Source organism: Stereum hirsutum (assembly GCF_000264905.1).
Source record: "Stereum hirsutum FP-91666 SS1 unplaced genomic scaffold STEHIscaffold_21, whole genome shotgun sequence".
In the NCBI taxonomy this organism is placed as follows: Eukaryota; Fungi; Basidiomycota; class Agaricomycetes; order Russulales; family Stereaceae; genus Stereum; species Stereum hirsutum.
This window is the reverse complement of record NW_006763151.1, coordinates 267,487-283,614: the sequence shown is the minus strand read 5'-3', so window position 1 is coordinate 283,614 and position 16,128 is coordinate 267,487. Positions and strand designations below refer to the sequence as shown.

Here is a 16,128-nt window from a genome sequence, read left to right as displayed (position 1 = left end):
GAATGATAAGTAGTCGTGCTTATGAAGTGATGATATTTTCTGGCCGGAGGTATTTTGGCTGACCATAGCTTTCTATGTGACTCTCAATGCTTGATGTAGCTTGCAGACTTCGAGGCTTTCCCGAAGAGGGGCCCAATCCAGATGTTTGAGTCCGCGGTGCCAGTTCACCGGCCTGGAAATAACTTAAGGTTCAGCAAAGCGGAGGGTTAATCGGGATCAGATCGCGCGTGTCACCATCATTCACCAAGTTCACTGGGGGGTACGTATTGGGTGAATTTCACCCTGATTTTTCAACCGAAGATGCATGGGATTTTCACCTAATTCTTAGGTGACGGATATCGGCTTCACCTCAATTTTGGGTGAAATTTTCGGGTGAAATTCACGAAGTTTTTTTTCGTTTTCACCCGAAGATTTCATTCAAAGTTCGGGTGAAAATCCACGTATCTTGGGCTGACTCGAGGAGGTGCGGCAGCCGGTTCACGCTCTCATGCATGATCAGCTTAGACCCTACTGAAGGGCTGCCAGGCCGTTTGTTTTGGCACCCGAGAGAGCGAGAAACATGAGAGAAATTTGATTAAATATGAATTATGTATATACACTGATACACTAGGGATAACATACTCCTATATAGTACTGAGAAGTGTTACCTGTGCCCTATCTGTAGCTTCACCCTCCATGAAAGTTGAACAGCAAGACATAACTCTATTGAGAGGCCGCAGGGAAAGAGAGAATGGCAAAAAAGATATGAGAGGTGGAAGAAAGTTGAGAGTTGTCAAGGTCAGCGAGTACATCGAGCCAGATCAGTATACAACCATCAGGGAGGTCATAAGAATCACGTTCACCGAAGGAGGCGGGCGGGCGTGACGAGTGCGTACCCACTCACATAAAAGTATGAAGCACATGGTGCTCCCGATAGCGAAGAAAGAATGGAATGGAGTACGACTGCACCTTTCAGGGAACCGTAAAATCCACGTCTCCGACAATTTCCAACAGACCCTTTCCCAATCGTTACTGAAGCGACCTCCAAATCGTGTTCCTTGTCAGCGGGAATGCAAATGTCAAGTCTTCAGAGCCAAGATCAAACAGAGGCCGGCAAGCTATAGAGGCTCATGAAGCGTGAGCGGCAACCAGAAATCTAGCTAGATTCCAGCACAGAGCAGAGTAGATCACGTCCAATGTTGATGAAAACCCGGGAGTGGTGGTGGTGGTACTAGAGAGAGAGCAAAGAGATCTGGGAGTCGAGTTGAAGCAAGACACGACTATGATGTCATCGGCCCCACGGGCTACGCCACTCTACTCTACTTTGTGGCCACCGTCCTTCGCAGTACTTCGTCTCGATTCACCGCACATTGCACGGTTCTGACGTAGACCGAGTCAACCACACAGCAGATCATGCTCTACCGTAATTCTATCCGAATTTATTTTGATTTGTAAGAGGCTCGTTGCTCCCTGCAAAGTTTGGGTGAATTTCAACGAAGCCGTCTGCCGGCCTAGCGGCGGCCACCGAAAATTGGGTGAAACATGAAAATCACCTTAAATTTGGCTGAATTTCACCCTATCCGTCTTCCACAGTGCGTTCTCAGGGTCGACCACCTGTAAGTTGCATTGAACTCGAAGGAGTCACGACTTGAACATGTTGCGCTCGAAGGCAACGGTCCCAAAGTTCACCGTCTTCAACGACGGGCATAAGTCAGCTTGAGGGCGCAACCACGCAAGCTTCGAATCGAAAACCTTATGACAGCGGTACCGCAACGCTTATTGTCTATCGTCTGACAGTTATCTCACGCCTGAGCTATATTCTTACTGGAGATACGCGCTTACTTCTCAACTTATACGTTCCGTGTGTGCTCTGCTAACTATCTCCGCACCCGCACTCAGTGGCGCAAGAACTTCTTCTTTCTCCAACTATAGCTCTCGTACCCAGTATCGTTCGTCATAGCAGTGGCTGTTGGCCGCTTCTCGAAGGAGCCTCGACGAAGCCAGTCTGAGAGCGAAAACTTTGCAGCACGGCGCTTCGAGGCGTTGCGGAAACATCGGACGGGTCGGCACGGTGCCTTTTGTAGGGCGATCCTGTGCAATCTCGATCTCCGGTCATTTGATTGAGCCCTTTTGCTTGCAGACGTAAAGTCTGGTCTCAATCATCCTTGTTCAGTTCGTCCGGCCTCGGTTCGATCCTGGATCCTCGCGTGCGACAGTGACGCTCTCACGCTCATCGGTATGAGAACAGTTGACGGCTTTTCCCTCTATCAGCGGTCATTTCCTCGTCCCTGGGAAAAAAGGTGATCCTCACTGTTTGCCGACTAATATTTATGTCCCTCGTCTTGAGCTCCACCGAAGTGACGCCCGACCTAAAGACTTTCCTTCCCAGCACTTCTCTGTCCACCATGGCGCTTCTCGCCATCTTTCCCGACAACCGGGTGCTCGTCGCTGTGACCTCGTCTTTTGTGATCTATATTCTGGTCAGGAAAATTCGTGCTAGGAAGCAGCTTCCCTTGCCGCCTGGCCCAAATCGTCTACCCATCATAGGGAGCGTTCACAATATTCCATCTGAATATCCGTGGATTGCCTTCAAGGAGATGGCAGACGAGCAATATGGTACTGGTGGCTTCTTCTGTGCGCTCGATATGCTTTCTTGACGCTGGTTATTATCATAGGCGACGTCATGTATTTCGAGGCCCTAGGAAAGCCGCTCATCATACTCAGCTCTGCTCAGGCGGCGAAAGACTTGCTTGACCGTCGATCGTCCAACTATTCGACAAGACCGCAGATGATCATGTTGAAGCTGTACGTTGCAATTCCATTTTCGTATCGAGCTCCTTTTTTGGCCTAGTTGATCAGTTAATTTTATACTAGTATGGGTTTTCAGTGGTCAATGTCCACAATGGCATATGGTATGCCGCCGTCCCTACAGCTCTCCTATATACTCACCCATGATCTCTCGACGGCAGGCGATATGTGGTCCAAACGGCGAAAACTGTTCAATCAGCATTTCAGCCCTGCCGTGATACACAAATACCAAGATCTTCAGCTTCAGTCCACGCACCGCATGCTCCTGAGTTTACTAATTAACCCGGATCATTTCGAGGAACACGTCCGCTGGTAAGGAGCTCATGTTCATTCCTTAGTTACACTATCGTTCTGACAGCTTCTATTTGTGCCTCCGTAGTAATTTTGGCTCAAGCATCATGAAAGCGGTCTATGGCATCGACGTTAAAAGCATGAATGACCCATATATACACACAGCTGAGCAAGGTCTGACGGCATTGGCGGAGGCCGCAATGCCTGGACGGTTCTGGGTTGACGTATTCCCCTGGTGTATGTTTTAATATCTTAGTTTTCTTGATACGTCGAGTCGCTCATATCATGACTTTGCGCAGTGATGTATGTCCCTTCTTGGTTCCCTGGTCTTGAATTCAAGAACTGGGCTGCGAAAGCAAGTGTCTTCATCCGCGATACTGCGAGGATCCCTTGGAACGATACGAAACGGGCTATGGTATGTCAACAAACTCCTAACTACAAGGTTTTCAAACTCAGGAAGAACGTAGAAACAAGGTATTGCGAGGCCTTGTGTGGCGACGAGTCTCATCGACGATGTAGAAAACGGCCAGGTCGAAGACGAGGTCGCTCGAGATGTCACAGGTATCGCATATGCAGGTGCGTTCCTAAACTGGCTCATGGGCTCGAAATTGATGGCTGACATACACGCCTCATAGCTGGTGCAGATACAGTTTGTGTTCATGGCCTATAAGATGCGACTTTTAAAGGACTAATATTACTATCGTTTTCAGACAACGTCCACACTGCTCTCGTTCTTCCTAGCCATGATCCACTTCCCGGATGTACAACGCAAGGCTCAAGCTGAGCTCGACTCTGTCATCGGCTGTGATCGGTTACCAACGTTCAGCGACCTCAAGAACCTGCCGTATTGTGCTGCAATTGTCAAGGAGCTTACAAGATGGATGATAGTCGCGCCTCTCTGTAAGAGTAATGTACCAGGCTACAATGATGAATAGTTTACCTCATTATCATCACCATACCCCCGGATACAGCTTTCACGCATTCAAACGATGAGGAGGATGAGTACAAGGGCTACCGGATTCCGAAGCACAGTATGATCATGGTGAATGCCTGGTGAGTATCTCTTTTCTGGCTCGCCAATCCATGAGGATCGACTTATCTGCTCTCGCCTATAGGGGGATTCTACATGACCCAAATATGTATCCTAATCCTTCGGCGTTCCAACCGGAACGTTATCTGAAGGGCGGAAAGCTCAACACCGAGGACGTCCTTGATCCAGAAGATATCGCATTTGGGTTCGGACGACGGTATGTACTAATATTTAGTCCTTGCATATTCACAGAATGCTCAGGCTCGGAGTGCGCGGTCATAGGATATGCCCTGGTCGTTACTTCAGCAACGCCGCTATGTTCGCTATTGTCGCCTCGGTGCTCGCGGTATTTAACATCGAGTCTGACGGTCCTTCCGTTCCACCACAACAAACTTCATCTATCATATCGTAAGTGACGTTTGGTTTTGAGCACGCATTGACTCTGCTCCTGACAGTCTTGTGAACCCAGACATCCTGTTCATTTCAAGTGTAGTTTCAAGCCTCGGTCAAGGGCTTCAGAACAACTTATCCGAAGCGTATCAAACCATTGAGTGTTTCCCCCTTCTGTACCTTCGTTGTAGTCTATCTTGTTTTGTCGCAGAATTATACCCCAGCGGATTCTTGTTTTTATGACACTATCATGCACACGCAGACTCCGAGTCTTACGTTGCCTTTCTTCTCTCCTCTTCCTAAGCTTTTAGTCCATAAGTCTACGCCTGTTCGCTTGCCTGTGTTCCACCAAGCTCATCATTATTCCGTTTTTTGTTCTTGTTACCCACCATGCATTCTATCATTCTTATGCACCGTTTGTCATGGCCACAATCTGCAGTCGGAGCGTCGGAGCCACATAATGGCAGCAGCCACACGTCACGGTCACGTGGGGCGTGTCAGGAGCGGGGTTCGAATTCGTGTTGCGTCTGATGTCTCAGGAGTCAGCGCGACTCGCGCTCGAGCTCTCTTGTCTACAACCATCATCAAGGGCCACCTTACCCTGGATCAGAGCTTTTTATCCACAGCTGAGCTCATCTCGCCCCCAACTGTCACGGACCCTTCGAGCTTAACTGGCTCCTGCTCTGACTCCCTGCGCCCGGATTCACCGATCATCTATAAATCTAAGTTACCACACCCATGGCTCCAAGAGACTGGGAAGCGCGCTTGGCGTCGCGAGATGAGACCTGGGAACAGTTCATGTATCGGACTGCTCGGATGACTGCTCGAACCTCGGAGTATGTAGTGTTCTATGTTTTGTCCAAGTCTCGTCATTCAACAGTGACGGCACTTCGACTGCTTCCATTTCAAGACCCACATCACAACATACTAACATTACTGTCAGGCCTTCGATAACCCCGATTTCTGCTACCGAACACAATGGATCTCGTACAAATACAGTGTCTCAACATGAGCTGTCTGTCAGGTTTGTGTGGATCTCAAGTCAATTTTGGCGTTCTCGGGGTATGCTGATTGACACAGAAACTTTAGTTCCTCGGACCGTGATCCAACCTTGAAACCTGTAACGATGTATGTTTCCCTGCTTTCTAATTTTACCATACTTACATTAATGCATGCAGGCCTCTGAAACGCAAGTCGCCCCTACAAGAGTCTTCACCGAAAGAGACGCCACCCGCAAAGAAGTTTAAACAACAGCCTGAGGCAGATCCTTCAGCCATGCCCTCCATTCCATTCATCTCACCTCAGTCTCCTAAACAAACGGCCCCTGAACGTAGCGCTCTGCTCCAGTTATCATCCGTCATCGTTCCCGCTTCATCGCCCCCTGCACGCAACCTCGTTCCCGTTCTCCCTTCTTCCTCTGTTGAAGGCATCTCGGAGTTTACGATCCGAGACTCTCCGCTTGTCAGTAAGAAGGCCGCGGTGGCAGAGACAAGCAGCATCACTTCTCCATCGAGATCACTGAGCAAAGTTTCGACAGTCAGGAAGGTGTCATCGCATGGGAAGAAGACGGGTACCCCAAAGGTACTGAAACCTCTCCCTAAGCCACCTCCCGTCCCTTGTATTGTTCCTCCCGTGCTCCCTGCTGCGAAACAGAAGCCGAAACCAAAGGGCAAACGAAAGGCGCAAGAGCCAAAGTTGCTGCCAGAACAGTACGCAGAATACCTGGCGAGAGAGGGCCCATCTCCAGTGCTCCCGCCGCCCTTGCCAGAGAACTCCACACCAGCTCAAGTCAGAAAGCACAGGGACAAGGTATTAAACAGCACATATCTGAAGGACTACAAGATCTTCTATGCTAGCAATGACTACTCTACAGCCACAGAAACTACCAGGGAGCGGATGAAGATGGTGCGTGGCTCACTTTTGATGAATTTTCTCGTGACTGTGGCTAGATCAATGTTTCGGTACTAAATGAATACATTCTTCAGATGTGCAGACACGGAGCGACTCTCATTGCGAAATACCATCCCGACGAAGTCACCCATATCGTTACAGACGATGTTCTGAGTATTAACGGGACGCTGAAGCGATTGGGTGTCAAGAATCTCAAGGAGGTTCCTGACCATATACCTATCATCAGATGGTCATGGATTAACACCAATCGCTTAGTGACGGAGGTAGGTCCGGATGGCAAGGATGTGCGATTCGTTAAAATGGGCTCCGTGTTCGTCCATGCAGCTTTTGATTGTCGGAAGTACGAGGGTAGCGAGCTACCGAGACCGACCGTTAATCACTGTAAACGAGAGTCCAAGAAGAGCATAGACGACGGAAACGAGAGTCAGATATCGTAAGTTCTCTTTCGTCATCTGATCTTCGAGTGTCTGACAGCTCTGTACAGGAACTTCACAGAAGATCCCTCTCCATCAGCCACCACTGGCCTTAACCAGAAACAAGCGGGTACAGGATTCGGGTCTCGACACTCCCTCGCTCGTGGAGGCCCCTCATCCAGCAGAAGGGAAGACCCTCTGGCGGAATTTTATGAAGCTGCCAAAGCCGAGCGTAGGCGGGAAATGGTAGAGGTGGGTGTTGTGGCTGTATCACCGTTTTATATGACCGCTGAATGTAGTCACAGAGGTTTGATAATGATGACTACGACACGGAGGACGATGAGGCCCTGGGTAACAATCACAGTCAAGAGATGCGGGCACGACCCAAAGTTAGGGTATGTAGGTCTCTGGCTTCTTCATATTCGTGGGCCTTATTATGTGTATTTGCTGCCAGGGTTTCCTATGCGACGATCCGAGTAAGTCGAGAGAGACGGACAAGCTCTGCCCGAATGAGGATATCGTCATCCTGGTTCGTTTCTTCCACTGTTGTCGTTTGGTGGTCATCTGACCGCTATCATGCTGTTAGTTGGAAAAGCTCGCAGAGATGCATCGTGCTAAACCTATGCCGGGGGACTTTTGGCGAACTTTCACTTATCAGAAAAGTATGAAGTTTCTATTTCAAGGAAGATACAGAGTACGCTCATCAGGTTACAATCGTCCTCATAGTACTTCCTAAACTTCGAGCGTACCCTACACGGATTGAAAGTTACGCTGAGGCCGTAAGCATTCCCGGTATCGGCGACGCGACGGCTAAAAAGGCAGGCGGATCTTCTGTCTTCCTATCCGGTGCTCCAAACTTACTTGTCTCTTAACATAGATCCAGGAAATCCTGGAGACCGGAGATTTACGACGTCTCCTTTACGAAAATACGAGAGACGTCGAGGTCATAAATTTATTCTATGGTATATATGGCGTAGGTAAGTCATACCCTCCTCACGTGTGTCAGTGTCCTCTACGAAGTAATACTAATTCTTTATCTCGAAGGCCGACAAACTGCATATAAGTGGTACAGATATGGCTGTGAGACCCTTGAGGATCTGTTCAGCGGGAAGAATGGAGTGCAATTAAATGAAGTGCAGGAGCTTGGTCTGAAGTATTATCAAGGTTAGTATCAAGGGTGTCCCGACCAACACCTGTGTTCACCATTTTGACTCTGCAGATATCAATACTCGTATCCCTCGCGAGGAGGCTGCGGAGATCTTTGAGGATATCAAGAGGATAGGTGCGTATTGACTAGTCATAGGTTCTCGTTTTCAACCCGCCCTGACCCACCATGCAGCTCTTCGAATTGACCCCAAGCTGTTCATCGATATAATGGGTAGTTACCGGAGGTTCGTCGGCTAAGACTATATTCAGGACGTCGTCTTCCGTTGGCTGACCACGTACATCAGAGGCAAGAATACCGTAGGGGATATTGACATCCTCATCACCCGCCCGACAGATGATGGTAAGACGCATAGCAGTAAGTAACATGATCAGCACTTCGGTTACTCGTACTAAAGTCATTCTACATCCTCAGGGGTCCTCTACAAGTTGCTCCGTGAACTTCGAAAGGCATCCATTATCACGAACGATCTTGCCCTGCCGGATGACTCTTTCGGCCTAGAAGCCATATACCGCGGGCTCTGTGTTCGCACTCATACTAATGTTCCGCATGAGAAGCGCACCAGGCGGAGGATTGGTGAGTCGTGTCACGCCATGATATTCGATGAATTACCTCTTATGCACGTCGTATGACGGCACAGATATATTATGCGTGCCGTGGGCTAGCAGAGGGGCAGCATTGATCTACTACACTGGCGATGATCTTGTACGCGCGTTCGTCTCACAGAAAACCCTTCACGTTTCTCTACTGACAAAAGTCCCAATTTTTGCGTAGTTCAACCGCTCAATTCGTATGAAGGCGGACGTGATGGGGTACTCACTCAATCAACGTGGTCTGTATGCTGGCGTTGTCCGCAAACCTTCGAAGAGAACTGTCAAGACTTCACCAGGTACGCTTTCCCCTTCCCACAACGACCCTTGAGATGTCGCCAACCATTCTACATCTAGGCAATATCATCGCGTCGTCAACCGAAGAGGAGATTTTCAAGATTCTGGGTGAGTAGCCGCCATCAAGCTGGTGAAGGGAAGGACGTGAATGCTGACAGTCGACCCTTTGCTGTAGGTGTTCCCTGGCAAGAGCCTCATGAACGAATTCGACATTAAGAGCCCTCAATTGTCACCGACTTGTCTGTTTGATGTGAGGCGTTATGAAGTTGCAACAAGATGTATCTCTAGGCCCGTAGCTTCCCTGCTTCCTATGTATTCGATACCATTGTGCCACCTATCTAGTAGCTCGAAGTGCAGACATGGAGACGGTCGGTATTCTGACTACGGCAGTGAGTCTCCCAAGAGGAAACACAGAAACGTCGGGCAACAAAGTTCACGGTAACGCTGAATCTTGTCGAAGGGGGAAACACATCAATGGATTGGCGTCAAAAGATACGCTATAAGCGAATCATTCTACTACAGATGCCATGGTCCACGGTATTTAAATAATGCTGGAATACAGAGGTAATAGGAGAGGCATAATTGGTCAATCACTAGAAGTGCAGCAAGCGTCGAAGTACGAATATACGAGCTCAAGAGCCTAGTAGATGGGTACATATGTGAAGCTCGGGCTCCGGACGATGACCGGGGAGGAGACCAAGGAAATTGAGAGTAGACAAAGCGGTAAAGAATGTCGGGGATAAATCCGTCCATCGATAGATCCTTTGACAGCGCCCACCCAAAAGGGGACATTGAGAAGACCTGTGGGCTCGAAGAACAGATAACCTGTAGAAACAACGAAAATCATGAACGGGAAACAGAAACCAAACGTAAGGTAACAATATGTAAACATCGCGCACGTTTAATGACGCGACGTCTAGGGGAATCAAGAGGCCAACGCGTAGGATATCATACTAAATCGCAAGATATGACCGGAACGAACCCGAGAAGTTGAAATGTGGACCGACCACTTAACAAAAGCGAGGCAATGTCCATCATGCTAGTTGACCAAGCTCGTCGTTCGTCGGTCCCGCGTTACGAGCCTATGGTTGACCACCAAAGGGAGGCGGAGAGGCTAGGTATGGCGGAAATGGGTGTTGATTTCGCGTGTTTACCAGGTGAACGGAGCGAAGCGACGGACGCAACGGGGAGTCATATCGTAAGGATCAGAACCCAGGTTGGGCCAAGCAGGGATCCAGCACATTTCCTGTCGATGAATGAATGAGCATCTCGAAGCGAAAGAAAGACAGTGCAGAGAATACAACGCACCTCGAAGCTGCACCCAGGGTCGCACTTAATCCACATCGACCAGTCCAACCACGCCATGAGGTCTGCGACATTCTCTCTGGCGCTCGCCAACACTTCCTCCTTCCTCTCTGCATCCTTCTCCTCCACATCGAATGTATCTACCCATATGCTTCCCAGCGTGCTGCAAATACCACCCAACGTCTCCTGCACAGCTCCAAGGATCCTCACCTCCTGACTTGTCAGGGAGTCGGCATCGATATGTGAAGTAAGAGTGGTGGAGCAGTAGTGGACGATGGGAGCAACCCATGTAGTGTTGGCACGAGGATCAGCGTCGACCTCGGGGACGGCGCTCGTAACCATATATGGGCTGAGCATGAGAAGAAGCTGGTTGCGGAAGAGCGCGATCTGTTGGTCGACATCCTCGTAGCGACCCTCCTCCAAAAGATACTTCAGGCCCTCCAGGCGGTCTCCGTATCTCTCGACGATAACTCTGGTGATGCTGGCCCAATCAACGTTCGCCTCCTTCGTGACGGGCCACTCCCTCGAGAACACCTCATCCAGCTCCGACATCACCTTCTCCGTATCCTCCTTCGAAATATCGAGTAATCGGTGGTGAAGCTTATCCTGTCCTTCACGAGACTTCACGAGGGACGTGAGGGAAGAGTCGTAGAAGGTGACGAGGCCGGTGTAATCGATACGAACCCGGGTCTCACCGGGGACACGGTCGTGCCACGCGCCTGCTTGGAATACTTCGAAGTGGGCAGATTCGCCGTTGAGAAGGGAGCCTTTCCATCCTGCAGGAGGTTCAGCGGGCTCAGGCCAGCGACCAGGTCCGCGTCCACCGCCGGGCCCGCCTGGGCCTCCAGGTCCTCCGGGTCCTCCAGGCCCACCGGGACCACCGGGACCAGAAGGAGGAGTGTCTTCGCCTCCTTCCTCAGACGGCTTAGAAGGAACATCCTCAGCGTCCTCGGTAACGGGGTTTGAGAGTTCTTCGACGTCAGTGACTGTAAGATCCTCCGTATGACGATGAGGTTGGTGGAAGTCGCGGGAAGGAGCGTTCGCAGCATCAAGAGGAGCGCGATGGTGGTCGTGATCATGATGTTCAGGGCGATGCTCGATGTCGGAAGACTTCAGGGCAGGACGAGGGGAACGACTGGAATCTTTGTCGAAGTGTTCGTGATGATGGTGCTCGAATTCGGAGAACTCCTGCCCATGCTCGGGGGCAGGACGGCGTTCGGGGCCCTTGCCTTTCATCGGGCGAGGAGGTCGGCCGCCTTCTGGATGGGGCTGACGGTGCTCTTGATCGAACTCAGAGAACTCTTCGCCATGAGGTGCAGACGGGCGGCGAGCACGACCTTTGCCCTTAGCCTTGAACGGACGGGGTGGACGCTCGTTATCCGAGAAATGGCCAAACTCCTCGGGAGAAGGGCCGTCGTCGTTATCGTGGTGCATGGGAGGACGACGACCGAAACCAGGAGGCGGAGGAGGCCCACGGTGGTGCCACTCAGGGTGAGGAGGTTGACTGAAGCCGAAGAAAGAGGAGACCGAATGGAAGAAATGGAAAACGTGGCCTACGATGCCGGGAGGGCCATGAGGGCCGTGGCAAGGGTTCTCCATATCGAACACGTCGGAGGGAGGGCCGTGGTGCTTGTGGTGCGGGCGAGGACCGTCGTCCATGCCGTGGAAGTGAGGATGCCGCTCTTCGCCTTCGGGGTGGAAGTGAGGGCGACGCTCCTCATCCTCGGAGTGGAAGTGTGGGTGACGTTCTTCGCCTTCGGGGTGGAAGTGAGGATGGTGCTCTTCGCCTTCGGGTTGGAAATGAGGACGGTGATCCTCACCTTCGGAGTGGTGGAAATGAGGACGGTGCTCCTCGCCTTCAGAGTGGAAGTGAGGACGGCGCTCTTCACCTTCGGGGCGGAAGTGGGGGCGACGGTCCTCAACCTCAGAGTGGAAAGGATGGTCGGCCTCGTGATGATGGTGGTGGTGTTCCTCGCCCGTGGAGGAATGAGCTTGATCGTCATCGTGCTTGTGAGGGCGGCGGCCTTTGCCCCTGGTAGGCACTCGAGGGACCTCGTCTGAGTCGTTGTCGGCCATAGGGCGAGGCTTCTCAGACCCCCCATTGCCTGGACCACGACCGGGACCTCCTGGACCTCCTGGACGTCCGCCGCGAGTGGTCGGGAGGAGGTTGAGAACGGTGACGGGCTCCATACCTGCGGAGAAGTCGCACATCATGACCTCGCTAATGAAATAGAACGCAGTCAGCCTGCTTGCAAAATGGCACGAGGAGGATCGACAAAAGAAATAACGCACAAGTGCTGCTCCATCCTGACGATTCCATCGATATCGTACTTCTTCCCCCACTCACACATCTCAATAATCCTCTCCCACTCCGAGAACCCTTTGTTGGGCAGCACTTTGCCCCATATGACCAGATCCTGCGAGTCCATAGCACCGGTAGTGACTTTGGCTGCCGAAGAGCCATCGAAGTATGCGAGGCGCAGATCGCGGGTGGCGACCATGGAGACAACGTAGCACTCCCCGCGGCAGAACATGTAGGAATGCTCGAAGTCGAAAGCGAGCCATTCAGGCTTAGTAGGGACGTTTCCACTAGGATGAAGAAAAAGATAGACAAGTCAGCGCATTGTTTAAATGGCATATCAGAAAGGTATGTAGTTACTCGCTACGGCCATGGTATAGCACGGTACCTGCAGGGATAACGGCAGGAACAATGGTGTGACCTGTAGAAGGTTCAATGTTATAAGTGCCACAGAACCTTGATTCGGCGATCCCCGGGAGCCCGAAGAAGAAGAAAAAAACAATTGACCACATACCGTTCCTCCAGTAAGTGTTAGGGAACCTCTGCATCAGGGAGTTGACGCTGTTAAAAATGTGGTTTCCGGTCGATGCGGCAGACAGCGGTTTCTCCCAGTCGAGTGGGATGGCGTCCTGGACGGCATTTTCGACAAAGTCCGGACGCAACGCCTCCTGTTCGGATTCGCTGCGCTCTGTTGAGAAAGGGCTCGCGCCAACGAGAGCCGAAGTCGCGAGAACGCCGCAGAGGAGAGAAGAAGAGCTAAGCAACATCTTCATCGCTGCGGACCACGACGAGCGGCTTGCTGGTGGGGTAACGAGCGGGAGGGAGCGCAAAGGCTAGAGTCGAGGTTTCCGCACAGAGAGTAGTGATAGATTCGAGAAAGAGAGCAAGAGGAAATATCGGACGAGCGCCATGATGGGATGTTATACGTTTGAGATTCCTTGCTGCGCGTTCGCTTGATGATTATCCATTTCAAGCCGAAGTTCTCCGCAGCCACTCCACCGTCTCATTCTGGCCTGTTCCCCCGATAACTTCCCATAAATTGCGCAGAACTGCATCCTAATATAATTCCGCATGTACGGGCCCGGGTCCGCAGCCTCGCAAAATTTCTGCCACCGCAGAAAGGCGCGGAACATAGGTGGCAAGAAATCAGCGGAGTGCAGCGAACTAGCGAGCCTCTTACATTCATATACTGTATCAAGGACATTCAGCGGCTGAAGGAAGGACACAAGGGGGGCACGAGGTGTAAGACCATCACATCAAGGTTCAACAGGTTTGACGGGCATGTTCAAACCTGACCGTTGTCCGGACCGCTTATCTGATAGATAGCATCTATTTTTGGAACATTCTGCAATACACGACGATATACTTATAGCAGTGAAACATGCAAGGCAGTTTCCTTCCTTCAAGGCTGCAGACGAGTCCTTCTTGTACCGATGGACAGACTGTGACTGAAAAGCTCTAAGTCTAGTCATGAATGGAGGCTGGTGAGCGCTGAGCTCATTGATGTGTCTGATCTCTCGATGACGATGAGACAACACAGTAAATCCTTCAAAAGTTAGTGTCTTTGCATGGGTCGGATTTTGGGTGGTAAGTCGTTTATATGCACGGTCATTTCCTGTCATATTCTGGGAGGTTTCGCGTTGTGTTTGATGCCTAAGGCAGACAGATTTATTTCATGATGCGTCTTTGGCAGGAAGATGTAAGGAGAACTCGTAAGTAAGGACTCGGAGCAGAATCTACAGAGAAGCAAACCGACGTACAAACACGCCCGACTTGAAACTGTACGCGTTGGCGAGCAAACGATCAACATCTACCATATTTGGACGCAGAATAGGGGATGCATATCTGCAATATTAGCTCATGTTCCTCCATTGTGCACAGTCAGTGCACTTCTTTCCTTCCTCCGGAGCTTTCGTACAGTCACCCTAAGACCTCGAAGAAAAGCCTGCATCTCGGTATTCGGTGCCACTGTCCTCCGTCCTGGATCGAAAGTTACTGGGCACTTGTGATATATGGGAGAGCCCGAGCAAGAATAACATCATAAGTTGTGTCGAGTTCCATCCGTGTATAACCTTCAAAGTATCATAGGGATTCGTACCGTGACCAGATTCGGCATTCTGTCCGTTAGGACCTACCTTTCTGTCATGCTGTCGGAGATAGCGATAACATCTGTGTCGAGGATGACGATGAAGCGGCTTTCTGGCCGGAGGCGTGGTGGCCTGCCGTGAAGAAGCAAGGGTGAAAGAATCGGTCGGACAAGAGTGTGCAGGTTTACCTCACGCGCCTCGATGTGATTGCGCAGCGCTGACCACAGATCCCGGGCCTCGGAGGAAGGAAGGCAGGTTTTCGACTTGCGTACACCGTCGAGAAGAAATTATGGCGTAACAAGAGAACTTCGGGGTTCTACCATACCGCAAACCATAAAAGAAGGAACGGAGTGCACCTGATGAGTATATCGACGACATGCAGTGGTAGCCATACCAAACATATGTCCTCCTGGGCGTGTTGAGGACGGCGATAAATAGGACATATGCGAAGAATGCTATACTTGATGGCATACCTCAATATTCGAAACATGTGTAGACGTTTTTCCTTTCAAACCACCTTGTCAAGAGCACCACCAGCCATGAGTATACAATGAATCTTCCAGTTCTCATCCGGCTTCTTCAACCCCGAAGTATACAGCCTCCACTCCGGCGCCTGGTGCATTTCCATTGTCATGGCATTCAGCTCCTTGTTCGTCATTATGCATGGCATCATCCCGAGCTCGATGCCATGCTTGATGTGCGCGACCGTGGCGGCGCCGAGGATACGTTCGCCGATAATGTCGAGTGGAGCGGCTTTGACATCGTGTAGAGAGATGGCGTCTACATCTTTGGGCTTGTCTTTATCGAAGGAGAGCTCAAACCATGCGATGTGGGTTCGATGAAGCGAAGCCGAGGGACCTTTGTATAATTCAAGGACATGGAAAGTCTATGCGTACCGTGAGTCCTGAGTAGACCACATATTCAAGATAGTGAGGGACGAACAGCATGAGAGACAATATCTGTGTTCTTTCGATACCACGCTTGTGATGTCTTCGGTGAGTAGAAGATTTTTCCGGCTTTCAGCGCTGCTTCTTCAGCTCTTGCCCATCCTTCCTGTTGAGCCTTGCGCTGAAGGCACAATGGCTTATGTTCCTTCCAATGAGCTCTAAGAACAGAATACGATGTGAGTGTTCACCATATCACAACAGATCAAAATGACACAGACTTTTGGCATTCGCGACTGGGTTCAAGAACCGAAGTCTCGGTCAACCGGAGAACAAAGAAAAAGTGAAGCAGCAAAAGTGTGGCGTACCCGCAATAGTGTGATTGTTTACATTGCGCACATTCCATGAACGTCTTCCCCTTCTCTGGACTCTTCTGACACTTTGCGCACGGGCGGTGGATTGGACCACGTCGCGGTATGACCTGGAGGAGCTCTTCCTTCGAAGTCACAATCGGCGCGCCTGTGTTACCCATGATGACCATATTGTTCCCGCCGAGCTTCTCAAAATCTATCTAGAGGTTTTTGTAAGTGCCGGGATATCAGCATACTGTGAAAATGAACAGCAGGACGCACCGAGTACCCCCTGCCGGCGGACGAGCCATCGGGATGGCCAGGAAGCT

General features: G+C 50.8%; 4 protein-coding genes across 4 annotated transcripts; 2 read left to right on the top strand and 2 right to left on the bottom strand.

Annotated features, from left to right (window-relative positions):
- The first annotated feature begins 2,351 nt into the window (after window positions 1-2,351).
- STEHIDRAFT_87691 (cytochrome P450) lies at window positions 2,352-4,876 on the top strand. The gene is made up of 13 exons (XM_007310683.1): window positions 2,352-2,595; window positions 2,655-2,784; window positions 2,854-2,891; window positions 2,949-3,099; window positions 3,167-3,315; window positions 3,378-3,493; window positions 3,546-3,654; window positions 3,714-3,727; window positions 3,789-3,978; window positions 4,050-4,131; window positions 4,194-4,325; window positions 4,391-4,516; window positions 4,578-4,876. The coding sequence occupies exons 1-13, from the start codon at window positions 2,385-2,387 to the stop codon at window positions 4,657-4,659; spliced, it is 1,530 nt and encodes a 509-aa protein (XP_007310745.1). The 5' UTR covers window positions 2,352-2,384; the 3' UTR covers window positions 4,660-4,876.
- An 897-nt stretch (window positions 4,877-5,773) lies between these two features.
- On the top strand, window positions 5,774-9,090 carry STEHIDRAFT_68704 (uncharacterized protein; the record flags this gene model as incomplete). Its single annotated transcript, XM_007310610.1, has 17 exons — window positions 5,774-6,403; window positions 6,484-6,842; window positions 6,894-7,080; window positions 7,158-7,217; window positions 7,277-7,351; window positions 7,409-7,484; window positions 7,549-7,655; window positions 7,700-7,799; window positions 7,867-7,986; window positions 8,042-8,104; window positions 8,162-8,213; window positions 8,274-8,344; window positions 8,402-8,563; window positions 8,628-8,692; window positions 8,762-8,876; window positions 8,935-8,982; window positions 9,050-9,090. 17 exons carry the CDS (start codon window positions 5,774-5,776, stop codon window positions 9,088-9,090), a joined length of 2,331 nt encoding a protein of 776 aa, XP_007310672.1.
- Window positions 9,091-9,335: 245 nt separating this feature from the next.
- STEHIDRAFT_126126 (uncharacterized protein) lies at window positions 9,336-13,398 on the bottom strand. The gene is made up of 5 exons (XM_007310682.1): window positions 12,993-13,398; window positions 12,839-12,899; window positions 12,472-12,768; window positions 10,183-12,400; window positions 9,336-10,120 (listed from the first exon to the last, which is right to left on the bottom strand). The coding sequence occupies exons 1-5, from the start codon at window positions 13,249-13,251 to the stop codon at window positions 10,025-10,027; spliced, it is 2,931 nt and encodes a 976-aa protein (XP_007310744.1). The 5' UTR covers window positions 13,252-13,398; the 3' UTR covers window positions 9,336-10,024.
- A 1,422-nt stretch (window positions 13,399-14,820) lies between these two features.
- STEHIDRAFT_126125 (uncharacterized protein) lies at window positions 14,821-16,016 on the bottom strand. Its single transcript, XM_007310681.1, has 5 exons — window positions 15,818-16,016; window positions 15,731-15,745; window positions 15,508-15,670; window positions 15,039-15,451; window positions 14,821-14,974 (listed from the first exon to the last, which is right to left on the bottom strand). The coding sequence occupies exons 1-4, from the start codon at window positions 15,988-15,990 to the stop codon at window positions 15,074-15,076; spliced, it is 729 nt and encodes a 242-aa protein (XP_007310743.1). The 5' UTR covers window positions 15,991-16,016; the 3' UTR covers window positions 14,821-14,974; window positions 15,039-15,073.
- Between the last annotated feature and the right edge of the window lie 112 nt (window positions 16,017-16,128).

What these genes read in the sequence shown, in the direction of transcription:
- STEHIDRAFT_87691 (XM_007310683.1), top strand. Translation starts at nt 2,385, where the DNA reads ATGGCGCTTCTCGCCATCTTTCCCGACAACCGGGTGCTCGTCGCTGTG. An exon ending in GGTTGACGTATTCCCCTGGT is followed by an intron (nt 3,316 to 3,377) that starts GTATGTTTTAAT and finishes GACTTTGCGCAG; the next exon opens with TGATGTATGTCCCTTCTTGG. An exon ending in GCATTTGGGTTCGGACGACG is followed by an intron (nt 4,326 to 4,390) that starts GTATGTACTAAT and finishes GCGCGGTCATAG; the next exon opens with GATATGCCCTGGTCGTTACT.
- STEHIDRAFT_126126 (XM_007310682.1), bottom strand. Translation starts at nt 13,251, where the DNA reads ATGAAGATGTTGCTTAGCTCTTCTTCTCTCCTCTGCGGCGTTCTCGCG. An exon ending in CTATACCATGGCCGTAGCGA is followed by an intron (nt 12,769 to 12,838) that starts GTAACTACATAC and finishes TCTTCATCCTAG; the next exon opens with TGGAAACGTCCCTACTAAGC. An exon ending in GTCAGGATGGAGCAGCACTT is followed by an intron (nt 12,401 to 12,471) that starts GTGCGTTATTTC and finishes CTATTTCATTAG; the next exon opens with CGAGGTCATGATGTGCGACT.
- STEHIDRAFT_126125 (XM_007310681.1), bottom strand. Translation starts at nt 15,990, where the DNA reads ATGGTCATCATGGGTAACACAGGCGCGCCGATTGTGACTTCGAAGGAA. An exon ending in CAGATATTGTCTCTCATGCT is followed by an intron (nt 15,452 to 15,507) that starts GTTCGTCCCTCA and finishes CGGTACGCATAG; the next exon opens with ACTTTCCATGTCCTTGAATT.